This window comes from Bos mutus, chromosome 29 (assembly GCF_027580195.1).
Source record: "Bos mutus isolate GX-2022 chromosome 29, NWIPB_WYAK_1.1, whole genome shotgun sequence".
Classification (NCBI taxonomy): Eukaryota; Metazoa; Chordata; class Mammalia; order Artiodactyla; family Bovidae; genus Bos; species Bos mutus.
Window position 1 is genome coordinate 11,853,823 of NC_091645.1, and position 13,427 is coordinate 11,867,249.

At 45.5% G+C, this 13,427-nt stretch overlaps 1 protein-coding gene across 4 annotated transcripts in view; it reads left to right on the plus strand.

Annotated features, from left to right (window-relative positions):
• The window catches only part of RAB30 (RAB30, member RAS oncogene family), a 100,771-nt gene that overhangs the window by 65,825 nt on the left and 21,519 nt on the right, over positions 1 to 13,427 (plus strand). For 2 of the 4 annotated variants that reach the window (XM_070365186.1, XM_005894638.3), the window contains exon 2: positions 9,991 to 10,091. In XM_070365186.1, the coding sequence (XP_070221287.1) occupies positions 9,999 to 10,091 (93 nt within the window). In that variant the 5' untranslated portion in view covers positions 9,991 to 9,998. Of the gene's footprint in view, positions 1 to 9,728; positions 9,751 to 9,990; positions 10,092 to 12,272; positions 13,057 to 13,427 lie in introns of those variants that run through there. The other 2 variants (XM_070365184.1, XM_070365185.1) reach the window with 2 other exon arrangements.

Sequence of the window (13,427 nt, forward strand, 5' to 3'; positions counted from 1 at the left end):
CCTCCCACCAGCAGTATACAGGTGCCCTATTTCTCTATACTCTGTCCAATACAGAGTGAATGTTAACAATGTGATGTGAAAAATGGCCTCTGATAACAAATTCATTGTAGTTTTCATCATAAATTATAATTTATAAATTCATTACAGTTTGAATTTACTCATGAGCGAGGCTGATTTTTTTTTTAATGTAAGTACCATTTTAATTTCATCTGATAAACTGTCTGCTCATGTCTTTTACCCTTCTTTTTCTATTGGGTTATTCATCTTTTCTTATTGATTTATAGGAAATTAGCCCTTAGTTCGGAGAAGGCAATGGCACCCCGCTCCAGTACTCTTGCCTAGAAAATCCCATGGATGGAGGAAGCTGGTAGGCTGCAGTCCATGGGGTCGCTAAGAGTCGGACATGACTGAGTGCCTTCACTTTCACTTTTCACTTTCATGCATTGGAAAAAGAAATGGCAACCCGCTCCAGTGTTCTTGCCTGGAGAATCCCAGGGACGAGGGAGCCTGGTGGGCTGCCGTCCATGGGGTCGCACAGAGTCGGACACGACTGACGTGACTTAGCAGTAGCAGTAGCAGCAGCCCTCAGTTACAGAGAAGGCAATGGCACCCCGCTCCAGTACTCTTGCCTAGAAAATCCCATGGATGGAGGAGGCTGGTAGGCTGCAGACCATGGGTTCGCTAGGAGTCAGACCTGACTGAGCGACTTCACTTTCACTTTTCACTTTCATGCATTGGAGAAGAAAATGGCAACCCGCTCCAGTGTTCTTGCCTGGAGAATCCCAGGGACGGGAGAGCCTGGTGGGCTGCCGTCTATGGAGTTGCACAGAGTTGGACACGACTGACGTGACTTAGCAGCAGCATCCCTTAGTTATATGGATTTCAGATATTTTAGTTCATCTTTGTTTTATGATGCAGAATTTTAAAAAATTAGTCAAATGGGTCATATCTTTATTTAATGGCTTTGATTATGTGCGGTTCTTAGAAAGCCTTCCTCACTTTAAGATTCTGTGTTTATGTATATCATGCTTTCTTCTAGCACTTGCATATTTTCATTTTTAAAAATCCAAATCTCTAATCCATCTGGAATTTATTTCAGTAAGAGGAGTGAGACAGGATTCCAGCTTAATTTTTTTCACAGAAAAACATGGGTTTTGAATCCTGGCACTTTAGCTCAGTAGCTGTGTAATTTTAAACAAATAAGTTAACCCCTCTGAACCTCAATTTCTTTATCTGTGGAATAGGAATAATAATGCCTACCTAGTGAGGCTGTTGTAAAGGTTAAATAAGATTATGTATGGAAACAGAATAGTTCCTGGCATATAGTTAAGTGTTCAAATCATGGTCCAAATACCCAGGAACTTGGGAAAACAGGGCGTTTCCACAAGGGGAGAGGTTTGAGGTACGTGGGATACAGAGGTCACCTTGCAGCTCGCCAGCGTGTGACTTAGGGTGAATCACTTAAACCCTTGGTGTCCTCACCTGCGTAATGAATGATAAGAACCAGTTCTTGTGGAGAGGTCCGGATTAGATCATGTCTGTGAAAGCATTTGGTCAACAGTAAAGGGCCATAACAGAAATGCTGGAGATTACAGCCTGATGAATGAGAAGCAGCCACGGCACAGGTGGGTGTTTGCCATCCCTGGCCGGGGAGAATAATTAACTTGCAATAACCTGAAATTAGCAGCTGATGTAAAGCAAGTGAGCTTGCAGTACTTGATTATAGTAACGTTTAGTAATTGCCTTCTAGGAATTAAGCAATAATGAGCTTCCTGAGACAGAACCTTGTTAGAGCAAAAGACAGATCAAGCCCTTCCAGTTCAACGTAGGCTTCTTGAACACAGGCAGGGGAGTATGCAGACACGAGTACCTTGGGGAAGTGTGGTCCTTGTCTTTAAGAACAGACGGGAGGAGCCGTAGACGTGTAGGGCACAGCCCCCTGCAGCAGACAGAGCACATGTGGAGATAAACTGGGAGGAAGGGCCACAGCGCCCTGTGATTGTCCGGGAGGGAGAGAACCACTTGCTCAGCCCTGTGTGTCCGTCTGCACCTGGTCCCTGCAGCCCGGCCCAGACTGAAGAGCCCCGGCTCAGTAATGCTTTCTTCAGATCTTACTTGTCGCCCTTTTCTGTTCCTCATTTGGTTGTTTTGGATTCATCAGTCTCATATCTTGTTTCTCGGGCCCTACCCATCTTTCTCCACAGCTGGGAGGAACATACTCATGTTTCATGGAGTCCAAGTAGCAAGGGATAGGAAAAGGTATTAATCTTAGAAAAGATTTTTCAGCTAAAATCATGTTTGGTAAATCCTGGATTAAACAGTTAACCAGTTTTCTTCATTGTGGAAAAACTTTCAGAACTTTTAAAGTCTCTGGATTATAGTATTTAGTGTTTCTCGAAGTTGTCACTGTCCTCCCCCTCCCACGTCCTGCATTTTTAGGGTCTTAGGAGCAAGTGTTGAGTGAATGCTGATGGGCCTTCCGGGTGTCTGTCCTATTTGCAGACCATGAGTTCTGCTTTGGGGTTTTGGGAAAAATAGCCCTCAGTGTGTAATTACTCAGTCGTGTCCGACTCTTTGCAATCCTATGGAGTGTACTAGCCCGCCAGGCTCCTCCATCCATGGGATTTTGCAGGCAAGAATATTGGAGTGGGTTGCCATTTCCTTCTCTAAGCCCTCTGTAGAAAATAAAAAAAAGAGTTTGTACAATATTATGATTCTGTTTTTGTTTTAAAAATCTGTAAATTAAAAAAAACACATTGATGTGAGAATATATATATTAAAAAAGCTAGAAGATTGTAGAACAAATTATTAACTGTACTGTCCCTGGGGCGGGTGTGGGTAGGGAAAGAGATTTTCCCTAGCGGACTTTCTTTCCTTCTTGTTTGACTATATGCTCTGCAATCAGTATATATGACTCTTGACTGAGGGTTAGGGATTTAAATTGATTATTATACTTTTGAAAACATTTGATTATTGTATATTTATTTACACACTGCTTTTCTGTTTATTTCCTGATTTGCAACTCAGTGACGTAGGTTCTAATGTTGTTATTTAATCACTAAGTTGTGTGTGATTCTTTGCGACCCCATGGACTGTAGCCCTCCAGGTTCCTCTGTCCATGGAGTTCTCCAGGCAGAAATACTGGAGTGGGTTGCCATTTCCTTCTCCAGAGAAATCTTCTGGACCCAGGGATTGAACCCACATATCCTGCTTGGCAGGCAGATTCTTTACCACTGAGCCGCCAGGGAAGCCTTATAAATCCCCGCTTTATGGATGAGGAAACTTTACACAGCTCTTTGGCTGATCCAGGTCTCTCGCGTTCCTGAAACACTCATGCTGCCTTTTTGGGTTAGCGAAGGGGCGGCACGTGCAGTCTTGGGGAGGGACCATGGCTTCTGTTCACCAACCCTCTCAGTTTGTAGAGCAAGGTTGAGACCTTAAACAGGAGAAGGACCTGCATGAGACATACAGCCTTTGAACAAGGACAAATCCCCCAAATATCATTTTCTTTGGCAGGGGCTGGGGGACAGAAGGTAGGGCAGGGATCTGGCCCTGTGTTCACCAGAAGCCTTGACTTTAATTGGTTGTGCTGAGCCCAAAAGAGCAAGGGGAGAATGTTCTGATGTACAGCAATGAATACAGTTTGTTTTGTTTTTTGGAAAGGTCACTTTGATAAGTGCTTCTATATTGCCAAAATCACATTGCTTAGAATGTTTTTTTTTCCTTTTAAGGTTTTCACAGTACATCTTGTTTCCTTATCTTTTTAAAAATATATATTTAAACATGATCTGTTTATTTATTTTTGATTGTGCTGGTTCTTAATTGCTGCGTGGGCTTTTTTCTAGTTGCAGAGAGTGGGGGCTACTCTCCGGTTGCAGTACGCGGGATTCTCATTGCGGTGGCTTCTCTTGTTGAGCACGGGCTCTAGGGCATGCCAGCTTCAGAAGTTGCAGCAGACGGGCTCAGTAGTTGGGGCTCCCCAGCTCTTGAGCACAGGCTCAATAGTTGTGGTACAAAGGTTTAGTTGCTCTGAGGCATGTGAATCTTCCCCAACCAGGGATCAAACCCATGTCTCCTGCACTGGCAGGGGAATTCTTTCCCATGGCGCCACCAGGGAAGCCCCTCTTTATCTTTTTTAAACTCATTTTTTTCTTTTTCTCTGTTTTTCCTTTTTTGAATTTTATGTACATATCCACTTACTTAGAGCTATTGCGGTATTTACGGTATTTGAGGCTTGGCTTGTTTATCTGAGCAGTGTTCCTGTTTGTATCCCTTGTGCCGATACTTGGTTACAGGACAAATTGAATGGTGGATGCGGTTTTCTGGGGAAATTCTGGATCCAACTCTGAAAAGAGACCTGGGCACGGAGGGTGGAGCTGTGCTTGTATGACTGGCATCAGTGTGCGGCCCTTTCAGTGTGATGTGCTGCTCCCAGAGCGGGGAGGTTCCAGAACACTGCAGTTCAGAGAGGCCTGGGGGTCCATTCAGCTTAGCCTCCAGGCCTTATGACAGTTGCAGCAGTGTTCTCTACCACCAGGCAGAGGGCAGCAGCATTCTACTTCAGAAGGAGCTGGAATTAGGAGTTAGATGCATCTGGCTTCAAATCCTGGTCTTAAGACTAGCTGCATGACTTTAGAATAAGCCCTCTGTGCCTCAGTTAGAAAAGGCAGAGGAACCCAGAGATCAAATTGCTAACATCTGTTGAATCATAGAAAAAGCAAGAGAGTTCCAGAAAAACATCTGCTTCATTGACTCTGCTAAAGCCTTTGTGTGTTTCACAGCAAACGGTGGAAAATTCTTAAAGAGACGGGAATACCAGACCACCTTACTTGCCTCCTGCGAAACCTGTATGCAGGTCAAGAAGCAACAGCTAGAACTGGACATGAAGTAACAGACTGGTTCCAAATTGGGGAAGGAGTACGTCAAGGCTGTATATTGTCACCCTGCTTGTTTAACTAATATGCAGAGTGCATCATGAGAAACGCTGGGCTGGATGAAGCACAAGCTGGAACCAAGATGGCTAGGAGAAATATCCATAACCTCAGACACACAGATGACACCACCCTTATGGCAGAAAGCAAAGAAGAACTAAAGAGCCTCTTGATGAAGATGAAAGAGGAGGGTGAAAAAGCTGTCTTAAAACTCAACATTCAAAAAATGAAGATCATGGCATCTGGTCCTATCACTTCATGGCAAATAGATGGGGAAACAATAAAAACAGTGACAGACTTTATTTTCTTGGGCTGCAAACTTACTGCAGATGGTGACTGCAGCCATGAAATTAAAAGACACTTGCTCCTTGCAAGAAAAACTTTGACCAACCTAGACAACATATTAAAAAGAAGAGATACTAGTTTGCCGACAAAAGTCCATCTAGTCAAAGCTATGGTTTTTCTAGTAGTCATGTATGGATGTGAGAATTGGACCATCAAGAAGGCTGAGCACTGAAGAATTGATGCTTTTGAACTGTGGTGTTGGAGAAGACTCTTGAGAGTCCCTTGGACTGCAAGGAGATCCAACCAGTCAATCCTAAAGGAAATAAACCCTGCACATTCACTAGAAGGACTGATGCTGAAGCTGAAGCTCCAATGCTTTGGCCATGTGATTCGAAGAGCTGACTTACTGAAAAAGACCCTGATGCTGGGAAAGACTAAAGGTGGGAGGAGAAGGGGACAACAGAGGATGAGATGGTTGAATGGCATCACTGACTCAATGGACATGAATTTGAGCGAACTCCAGGGGACAGTGAAGGACAGGGAAGCCTGGCGTGCTGCAGTCCATGGGGTTGCAAAGAGTCGGACGTGACTGAGTGACTGAACAACAACAGCAAGTTAGGGATGGTCATAATAGTACCTACCTCATACGTTGTGGGACTTCCCAGCTAGTAGTAAAGAATCTGCCTGAAATGCAGGAGAACCAGGTTTGATCTCTGGTTTGGGAAGATCCCCAGGAGGAGGGCATGGCAACCCACTCCAGTATTCTTGCCTGGAGAATCCCATGGACAGAGGAGCCTGGAGAGCTACAGTCCATGGGGGTCACACAGAGTTTAGCGACTTAGTATGCACATATGTTGTGAGGAGTAAATGAGCAAATACATGTAGAAGAGTATCTTGCATGTAAGAAACATTGAAGAGAAGAAAATGGCACCCCACTCCAGTGTTCTCGCCTGGGAAATCACAGGGACGGAGAAGCCTGGCGGGCTACAGTCCATGGGGTCACCAAGAGTCGAACACGACTGAGCGACTGGACAGCAGTTGCCAGAAACGCTGAATTACAAGAGAAGCCACTGCAATGAGCAACCTGCGCACTGCAGCTGGAGAGGAGCCCCCGCTCGCCGCAACTAGAGAAAGCCTGCCTGCAGCAACAAAGACCCAGCACCGCCAAAAACAGATTTTGAAAAATTTTAACAAGAGAAACATGGAATAAGTGTCAGCTATTATTAACAATAATAGAACATACAGTTCCTAGAATTGTGCTTGGCCAGTAGCATATCTTGCGACGTGTTTGCTCCAGACAAGGTGTGACTTTTGTTGTCAGTTTTGGGATGGGGTATAACTGACAGCTTCTGAGTGGATCCCCCCTCCTGGGACACTGTGTCACCACAGGGCAGTTGGTGATGCCTGGGCTGTTCCGTTACTTCCCAAACAGAAAGACTTCCTCAGAGCGCAGTTTCCAGACCGTCTTGTGAGCTTTTCACCCAGCAGTGTGTCTTCTATTAAAAACGAAACAGTAACCACAGCCAATCCCCAGGAGTTTACAGTGTAGAGTTCACCACGGGCAGTCTGCATTTTTAAAGGGACCAAACACTTTCCCTCTCAGAGGTTTATTAAAAAAAATAAAGACAACCACTCAATGGAGCACTGAAGTAATTTCTTACAGAAAGGGGCGGGACCTTTGCTCTTAGTCTGTGGCTCGCTCCAGGTGGTCACTGCCTGCGGCTTGACTGTGAGCGTGACTCTGGGCAGATGACTTCATCTTCTTTCCCCGAAGGTGCATAATTTGGGCTCTGCTGACCTTCTCTTAGGAGCCCTGTATCTCAGCCCTTTATTTTTGGACGTTCTCCTCTCGATCCTCTGCTTTGTTTCTTTGACCTCTGCCCAAGATGGAGACATCCATGTGTCGCAAATGATCTGAGCACAGAAAAAGCACATGACCCAGGGCTGTGTTCTCTTTTCGTTGACTTAGGAAGTGTAAGCTGTGGTCTGTGTGTGAGTCACACGGCCGCACATCTTCCCGCTCTCCTTGCACCTAACCCTGATATTTCTTTTCTTTTCGCTTTTAACAACTTTATTGAGTTTTAACCTTTGCGTTTTTAGCTGGAGTCTGATCTTGATTCCTATCTAAACTGCTCCAGTGTGATAGAAAGAATTTTGGATTTGAACCCAGAGAGGAAAAGAAAAGGGAAATCATGTTTACTGAGTCTTGCCCTTGTCGTTCGATTTGTCAGGTTTTTCTGAAGTTGCTAGTATGAGCCGGGCTTTGTGAAAGGCACTCTAGGGTGGTGCTCGGGCCATGTGGGTGCTGGACCCAGGCTGTCTGCGTTTGAATTTCAGCTCCATCAGCTCTTTAAGTGGGACCTTAATGACTTCTTATCCCGTGCGTCAGTGTCCCCATCTGTCAAGTTAGGATGCTAATGGTGTCTACCTGATAGGAGTGTTGTGAGGATTAAATGAGTTAATAATATAGAATGAGGTGATGATGGTGGTGGTGGTAGCAGCGAAGACAATAATGACAGCAATGATGATGATATGGAGCGACTAGGATCAGGGCTCAACCAGAGAGACCGTTCACTGCTTTCCTGCTGCTCACAGTCGCGTATGCACGCGCACGCGTGTGCTGAGGGATGCACTTGGACCGTGAGACAGATATAAATAAATACAGTAAAACTTGGTGAGGGGAGGCTCCTTTTGATGGCATGTATATCTTCTGGACTTGAAGTCTGGCAGTTGTCTTTATGTTTGGACTACCCTCAGTTTACTCACCTGTAAACTGGGTCACATGAAACATCTGCCTCATAGACTTATAAAAAGAAATGGAAATAGACATAAAGCGCCAAGTATGGTGCCTGGCATATGGTGAGTTGAGTGACCATTTATGGACCCAGATTCTTGACAGAGAGATACTTTTCCTCTGCTGTCCCAGGGAACAGAGACCTGCATGTTGGCTTGGCTGTCAGTCGTCTTTCCGAGGATTGTTGGAATCCACATAGAAATCACCCTTGTTCACATGGAACTGCCCTGGCTCCTTCTCAGGTCACTTTGCAGTGGCCTCTCCCTCCATCCCTGCACCCTGCAGCTCTCAGCCCTTGGAGATCTGGCAGCAGGTGGGCGTCACCCTGGATGGCCCCCCCTACCCAGGCTCCCTCGCCCCATGTGCTCACTGACCCCCCTTTACCTCCTTTACACTGACCCTCCTTTACTCCAGAGTCCATCAGGCTTGTTCGGCTTTCACGTTATGAAATGAGCTGTGCTCCTGGTGTTTTGAATTGTGACTAACTTCGTCTTTGTTCTGTAGCTTTTCTTATGTTGATCTCAAGGGCAGAGACTGTTTCATCTCTCTGTTTCCTAGGATGACTGTTTTTTTTTTGTTTAGTCGCTAAGTCTTGTCTGACTCTTTTGCAGCCCCATGGACTGTAGCCTGCCAGGCTCCTCTGTCCGTGGGATTTCCCAGGCATTCCCTTCTCCAGGGAAGTGGGCTGCCATTCCCTTCTCCAGGGGATCTTCCCAAACCAGGGATCAAACTCACGTCTTCTGCTTGGCAGGCAGATTCCCTACCTCTGAGCCACCAGGGAAGTCCAAGTGACTACCACAGTGCTATAGTAGGTACTGAATTGTTTTTACCAGGATGGGGTTTATGGATACCAAGGCTCTTTTACACGGTCTTCTTTTTTCCTTTAAGTCTTCATAACAGTTCTCTGAAGGAGACAAAGCAGGTAGTCTTCTTTTTAGCACAGTCGAGAAACTAAGGCCTTTACTTCAGCTGTAGGCTCATTAGTTAATTATTTAATTCTGCAGAGTAGATGTTGACTAAGTGTAACTGTGTCCCATGGGCTAGGAAAATAGAGCTGAAAGATATCATCCTTTCCCTCAAAGATGAGGCAGACATTAGAACAAAGAATTGTATGACTTTTAGGACAGAGGAATGGTGAACGTGTTTATTTGGGGAAGATGAGCAGAAAACTCAGAGAGGAAGAGATGCTTCCATCAGTCCCTAAAGGACTAACTTTCAAACATAGAAAGGTTAAGGATTGTTTTTTATGTACACTCGATTCCCTACAGTTACAAGTACTCAATAAACATTTGTAATAAACACACACAGAAAGTGATCGAGAGGGCTTCCCAGGCAGAGGAAATACTGGAATGTAGCCCAGGGGGATGAGAAGAAGGATACTTTGAGAGGTGCTGCAGCATCCACACGGCTGACAGGAGGTGAATAGCAACAGGGAGGTGGTTGAGGGGAAGATGGCAGCATCTCCCCCTGGTAGGACCCCAGGTCCCCCAGGACTTGCAAGAGACTGAAAGCTTCCTCCCTTCATTCACACTCCCAGTCTCTAGCCCTTCCTCCCAGAGGCACTCACAGCATCTACGTAAACCACCTGTCAGCTTTGCATGGGCTCCGCTTCGCTCCGCTTCCTTGCACCCCCAGCTTGTCTGCTCAGAGATTCATAATCTCCTTTTTGTGGCTAAAAGAAAACAGCTGACCACAGGAGCGACCTGCGACCTGACTGTTTGGAAGAGTAAAGGTTACCAGGTGAAAGGCCGTCTGTGTCATTTGCTCTCCATGGCGTGAGGGGACCGGGAAGGGATAAAGGCCGTCTGTGACCACACACCTGTGTTCCTGTCTCGCTGGCAGGGTCACGGGAGGGGAGCGTTACGTTGCTTCTCCTATGAGTCAGCCCCGTGGTTCCCGGGGAGACGGGCTGGCGCAGCTTGAGCTCTGTGGGCAAGTCTGACCAGGCCCATCTCACTCGTGCCTGTGTTTGTCTTGCAGCTGTGTAAATGAGTATGGAAGATTATGATTTCCTGTTTAAAATTGTTTTAATCGGCAATGCTGGTGTGGGGAAGACGTGCCTAGTCCGACGGTTCACTCAGGTAAGAACTCTGGAGTCTGGGGTGGGTTTCTCTGTGTGGCCTGTGGAGATGCTGGTGGTTTACTTCCTGAGTCGTGTCTGACTCTTGCAACCGCATGGCCTGTAGCCTGCCAGGCTTCTCTGTCCATGGGATTCTCCAGGCAAGAAAACTGGAGTGAGTTGCCATTCCTTTCTCCAGAGGATCTTCCTGACTCTGGGATCGAACTCGAGTCTCCTGCTTGGCAGGCGGATTCTTTGCTGCTGAACCACCAGGGCCTACAGGGTTAGGGGATCCTAATAGGATGGATGAGTGGTACCCGCCACAGCCTCTTGGCTGCCAGTCCTTTCCAAGCCCTTTCCAAGTGTACCAGCTCTGTAGCCTAAACTAGAAGGTTGGTTTTTGACATTTAAAATTTTCCATCTTATTTGAAATCTCAGCAGTGGTGAACACGACCATTCCTTCCTCTGTGAAATACCCTTTGCTCTTTTCTTTCCTTTTGTTTTGATTTTTTTTAATTGAAGTATAGTTGCTGAGCAATATTATATGTTACAGGTGTGATTCACCATTTTTAAAAGGTTATACTGCATTGAGAGTTTAAAATATTGGCTGTATTCCCTGTGTTGTGTAAAAGATCCACACAGCTTATTTGTTTTATACGTAATAGTATGTATAGACTAGAGATTTTAAACCATCCCCAGGGAGCACGGCTCAGTGAGTTACCACCAACCCTCCCAAGCCTCCCGTGGCTTCCTCTAGTGAAAGGGGTGAGTGGTTTTGCTTTCAGTCTTCAGGATCAAAAATACCTTTGTTGTTGTTTAATCACTAAGTCGTGTCCAACTCTTTGCAACCCCATGGACTGTAGCCCTCCAGGCTCTGTCCGTGGGATTTTCCAGGCAAGAATATTGGAGTTGGTTGCCATCTACTTCTCCAGGGAGTCTTCACAATCCAGGAATCGAACCGTGTCTCCTGCTTGGCAGGCGAATTCTTTTACCACTGAGCCACCTGGGAAACCCATCAAAAATACCTTACTGGATTAAAAAACCCCACAGATTACTCATTAATAATAATACAAATGAAAACCAATAATAATTAAGTGGAAACGAATCTGTACATCAAGTTAAACAAACATGTTCACTTTTTAAAAACTCAGATTCAAATTAAACCCCTCAAGCTCCCTGCTGATGCCCTCTCAGTTCCTCCCAGAAAACTGACTGAATCATTTTGGTTTAGAATCAAATATGCTGATTTTTCTAACTTACTCCATGAGAATGAAATGAGAACAACAAAGGACCATTTGAACCAAATTAGATGTTCCCTCTGAGTTGAGTCCTTTGTTCTAAGTATAAGTTCCCTTTGGGGGGCTGCCCTTTTGAGAATTATTGCCAGAGATTATATACCTGATTTTACCCAGAAATGGGTGGGAAATTGTTCTGAGATTGACCTTCTGTTGCGTTTTCCCGGAAAATGATGAATGGCATCCTTTTCAGGATTTATCATGCGTGCATCTTGCATTTTCACCAAGTGCTAGTGAGGAAGCTGAGAAGAGCTCTTCCATCTAAGGCAGAGGGCAGTTTGATGCTGGGGAAAGCGCACTGGCTTGAGAAGACCTGGACCTTCATCCCAACTCTGCCCAGGCTCGCCTGGGAGCCTTGTCCAGCCAGCCTCCCTGCTTTCCTTTGATCTCCAAGGCCCCTTCCAGCTCTGAGAGTCTGTGGTTCTATGGAAAACCAGAGAGGCCGATTGAATAACACAAACAGCTGGGGGGCACAGAGCAATCTTTGGAAATGTCAAGGATTTTCCCAGGATAATGAACACAGAATAGAACTTGTTACTGAGCTGGTGTGCATGTGTGCTTAAGTTGCTTCAGTTGTGTCCGACTCTTTGCAGCCCTGTGGACTGTAGGCCACCAGGCTCCTCTGTTTATGGGATTCTCCACCAAGAATACTGGACTGGGTTGCCATTCCCTTCTCCAGAGGATCTTCCCCACCCAGGGATCAAACCCACATTTCCTGCTTCTCCTGTGTTGCAGGCGGATTCTTTACCACCGAGCCACTGGGAAAGTCTACTTAACCATGGTCTGGTGAAATAAAAAATGACAAGCTTACTGGCTTCTGGGTTCAGTCAGCCACCATGGCATAATATTTGAAACTCCAGCTGGTTTTACTTCCATCTAACGTTAGTAATCTTTTCTGCTTTTGGCAAGCGGATGAGATGAGACTGCAGAGATGTAAAGAAGTTTGCAGCCCCTTTATTGAAAATTCCCTTGACCTTGTCTTATTACTGAAAGTTCCCTTAGAAATTTTTCAGCTCACTCCTCTCATTTTATAGGTTAAAAAAACCGTGAAGTCTAGAGGAATGAAATGACTTATTAGCAATCTTGTATCATGTTAGTGGCAAGGCTAGGATGAGAAGCTAGATCTTCTAGCTCACAGCTTGATCATTTTTATCTTCTTCATGTTCTTTCCTCGGAGATCATAGGAATCTGGCCTTTCTTATTTAAAGGCCTAATTCTTATCATTAGGGGTAAAAATGCCTCCCCACCCCTTTTTTGGTCACACCGCTAGGCATGTGGGATCTTCGTTCCCTTACCAGGGGTCGAACCTGTGCCCCTGCAGTGGAAGCTTGGAGTCTCAACTACTGGACCACCAGGGAAGTCCAGAAATGTTTCCATTTTTAAGCAGTTATATTTAGCGGACTCTTTGTGACCCTATGGACTATACAGTCTGTGGAATTCTTCAGGCCAGTAATACTGGAATGGGTAGCCTTTCCCTTCTTCAGGGGATCTTTCCAACGCAGGGATCGAACCCAGGTCTCCTGCACTGCAGGCGGATTCTTTACCAGCTGAGCCGCAAGGGAAGCCCAAGAATACTGGAGTGGGCAGCCTATCCCTTCTCCAGCAGATCTTTCCCAACCCAAGAATCGAACCAGGGTCTTCTTCACTGCAGGCGGATTCTTTACCAACTGAGCTATGAGGGAAGCCCAACCAGTAAGCACACCACCCCTTAGTTTTTCTTTTCTATTTACTTTATACCCCTCTTGGCTCCTCAGCTCCACCCCCCTTAGAGTTCATATTTCATAGACAGGAGTATGTTTGGTTTTGTTATTTAGTTGACAGTTAGAAATGGATTGGATTCAGCTGTTTTTGAGGCATGAGGAATTGGGGACTGAAATGATGAGCGAGACATTGGGAAGGGTTTGTTTTATTTTTTGGCATTTGTTCCACTGCAAAACAGCTGGAGCTATAAACTTGAAGCTTGGCAGCCTTGTGTTTGAGCCAAACCAAAATAGAAGAAAATTGATTCAATATTTGTAAGTAAAGTTATGAATGTTTATATTTACATGGTTTGCAGACGTGCA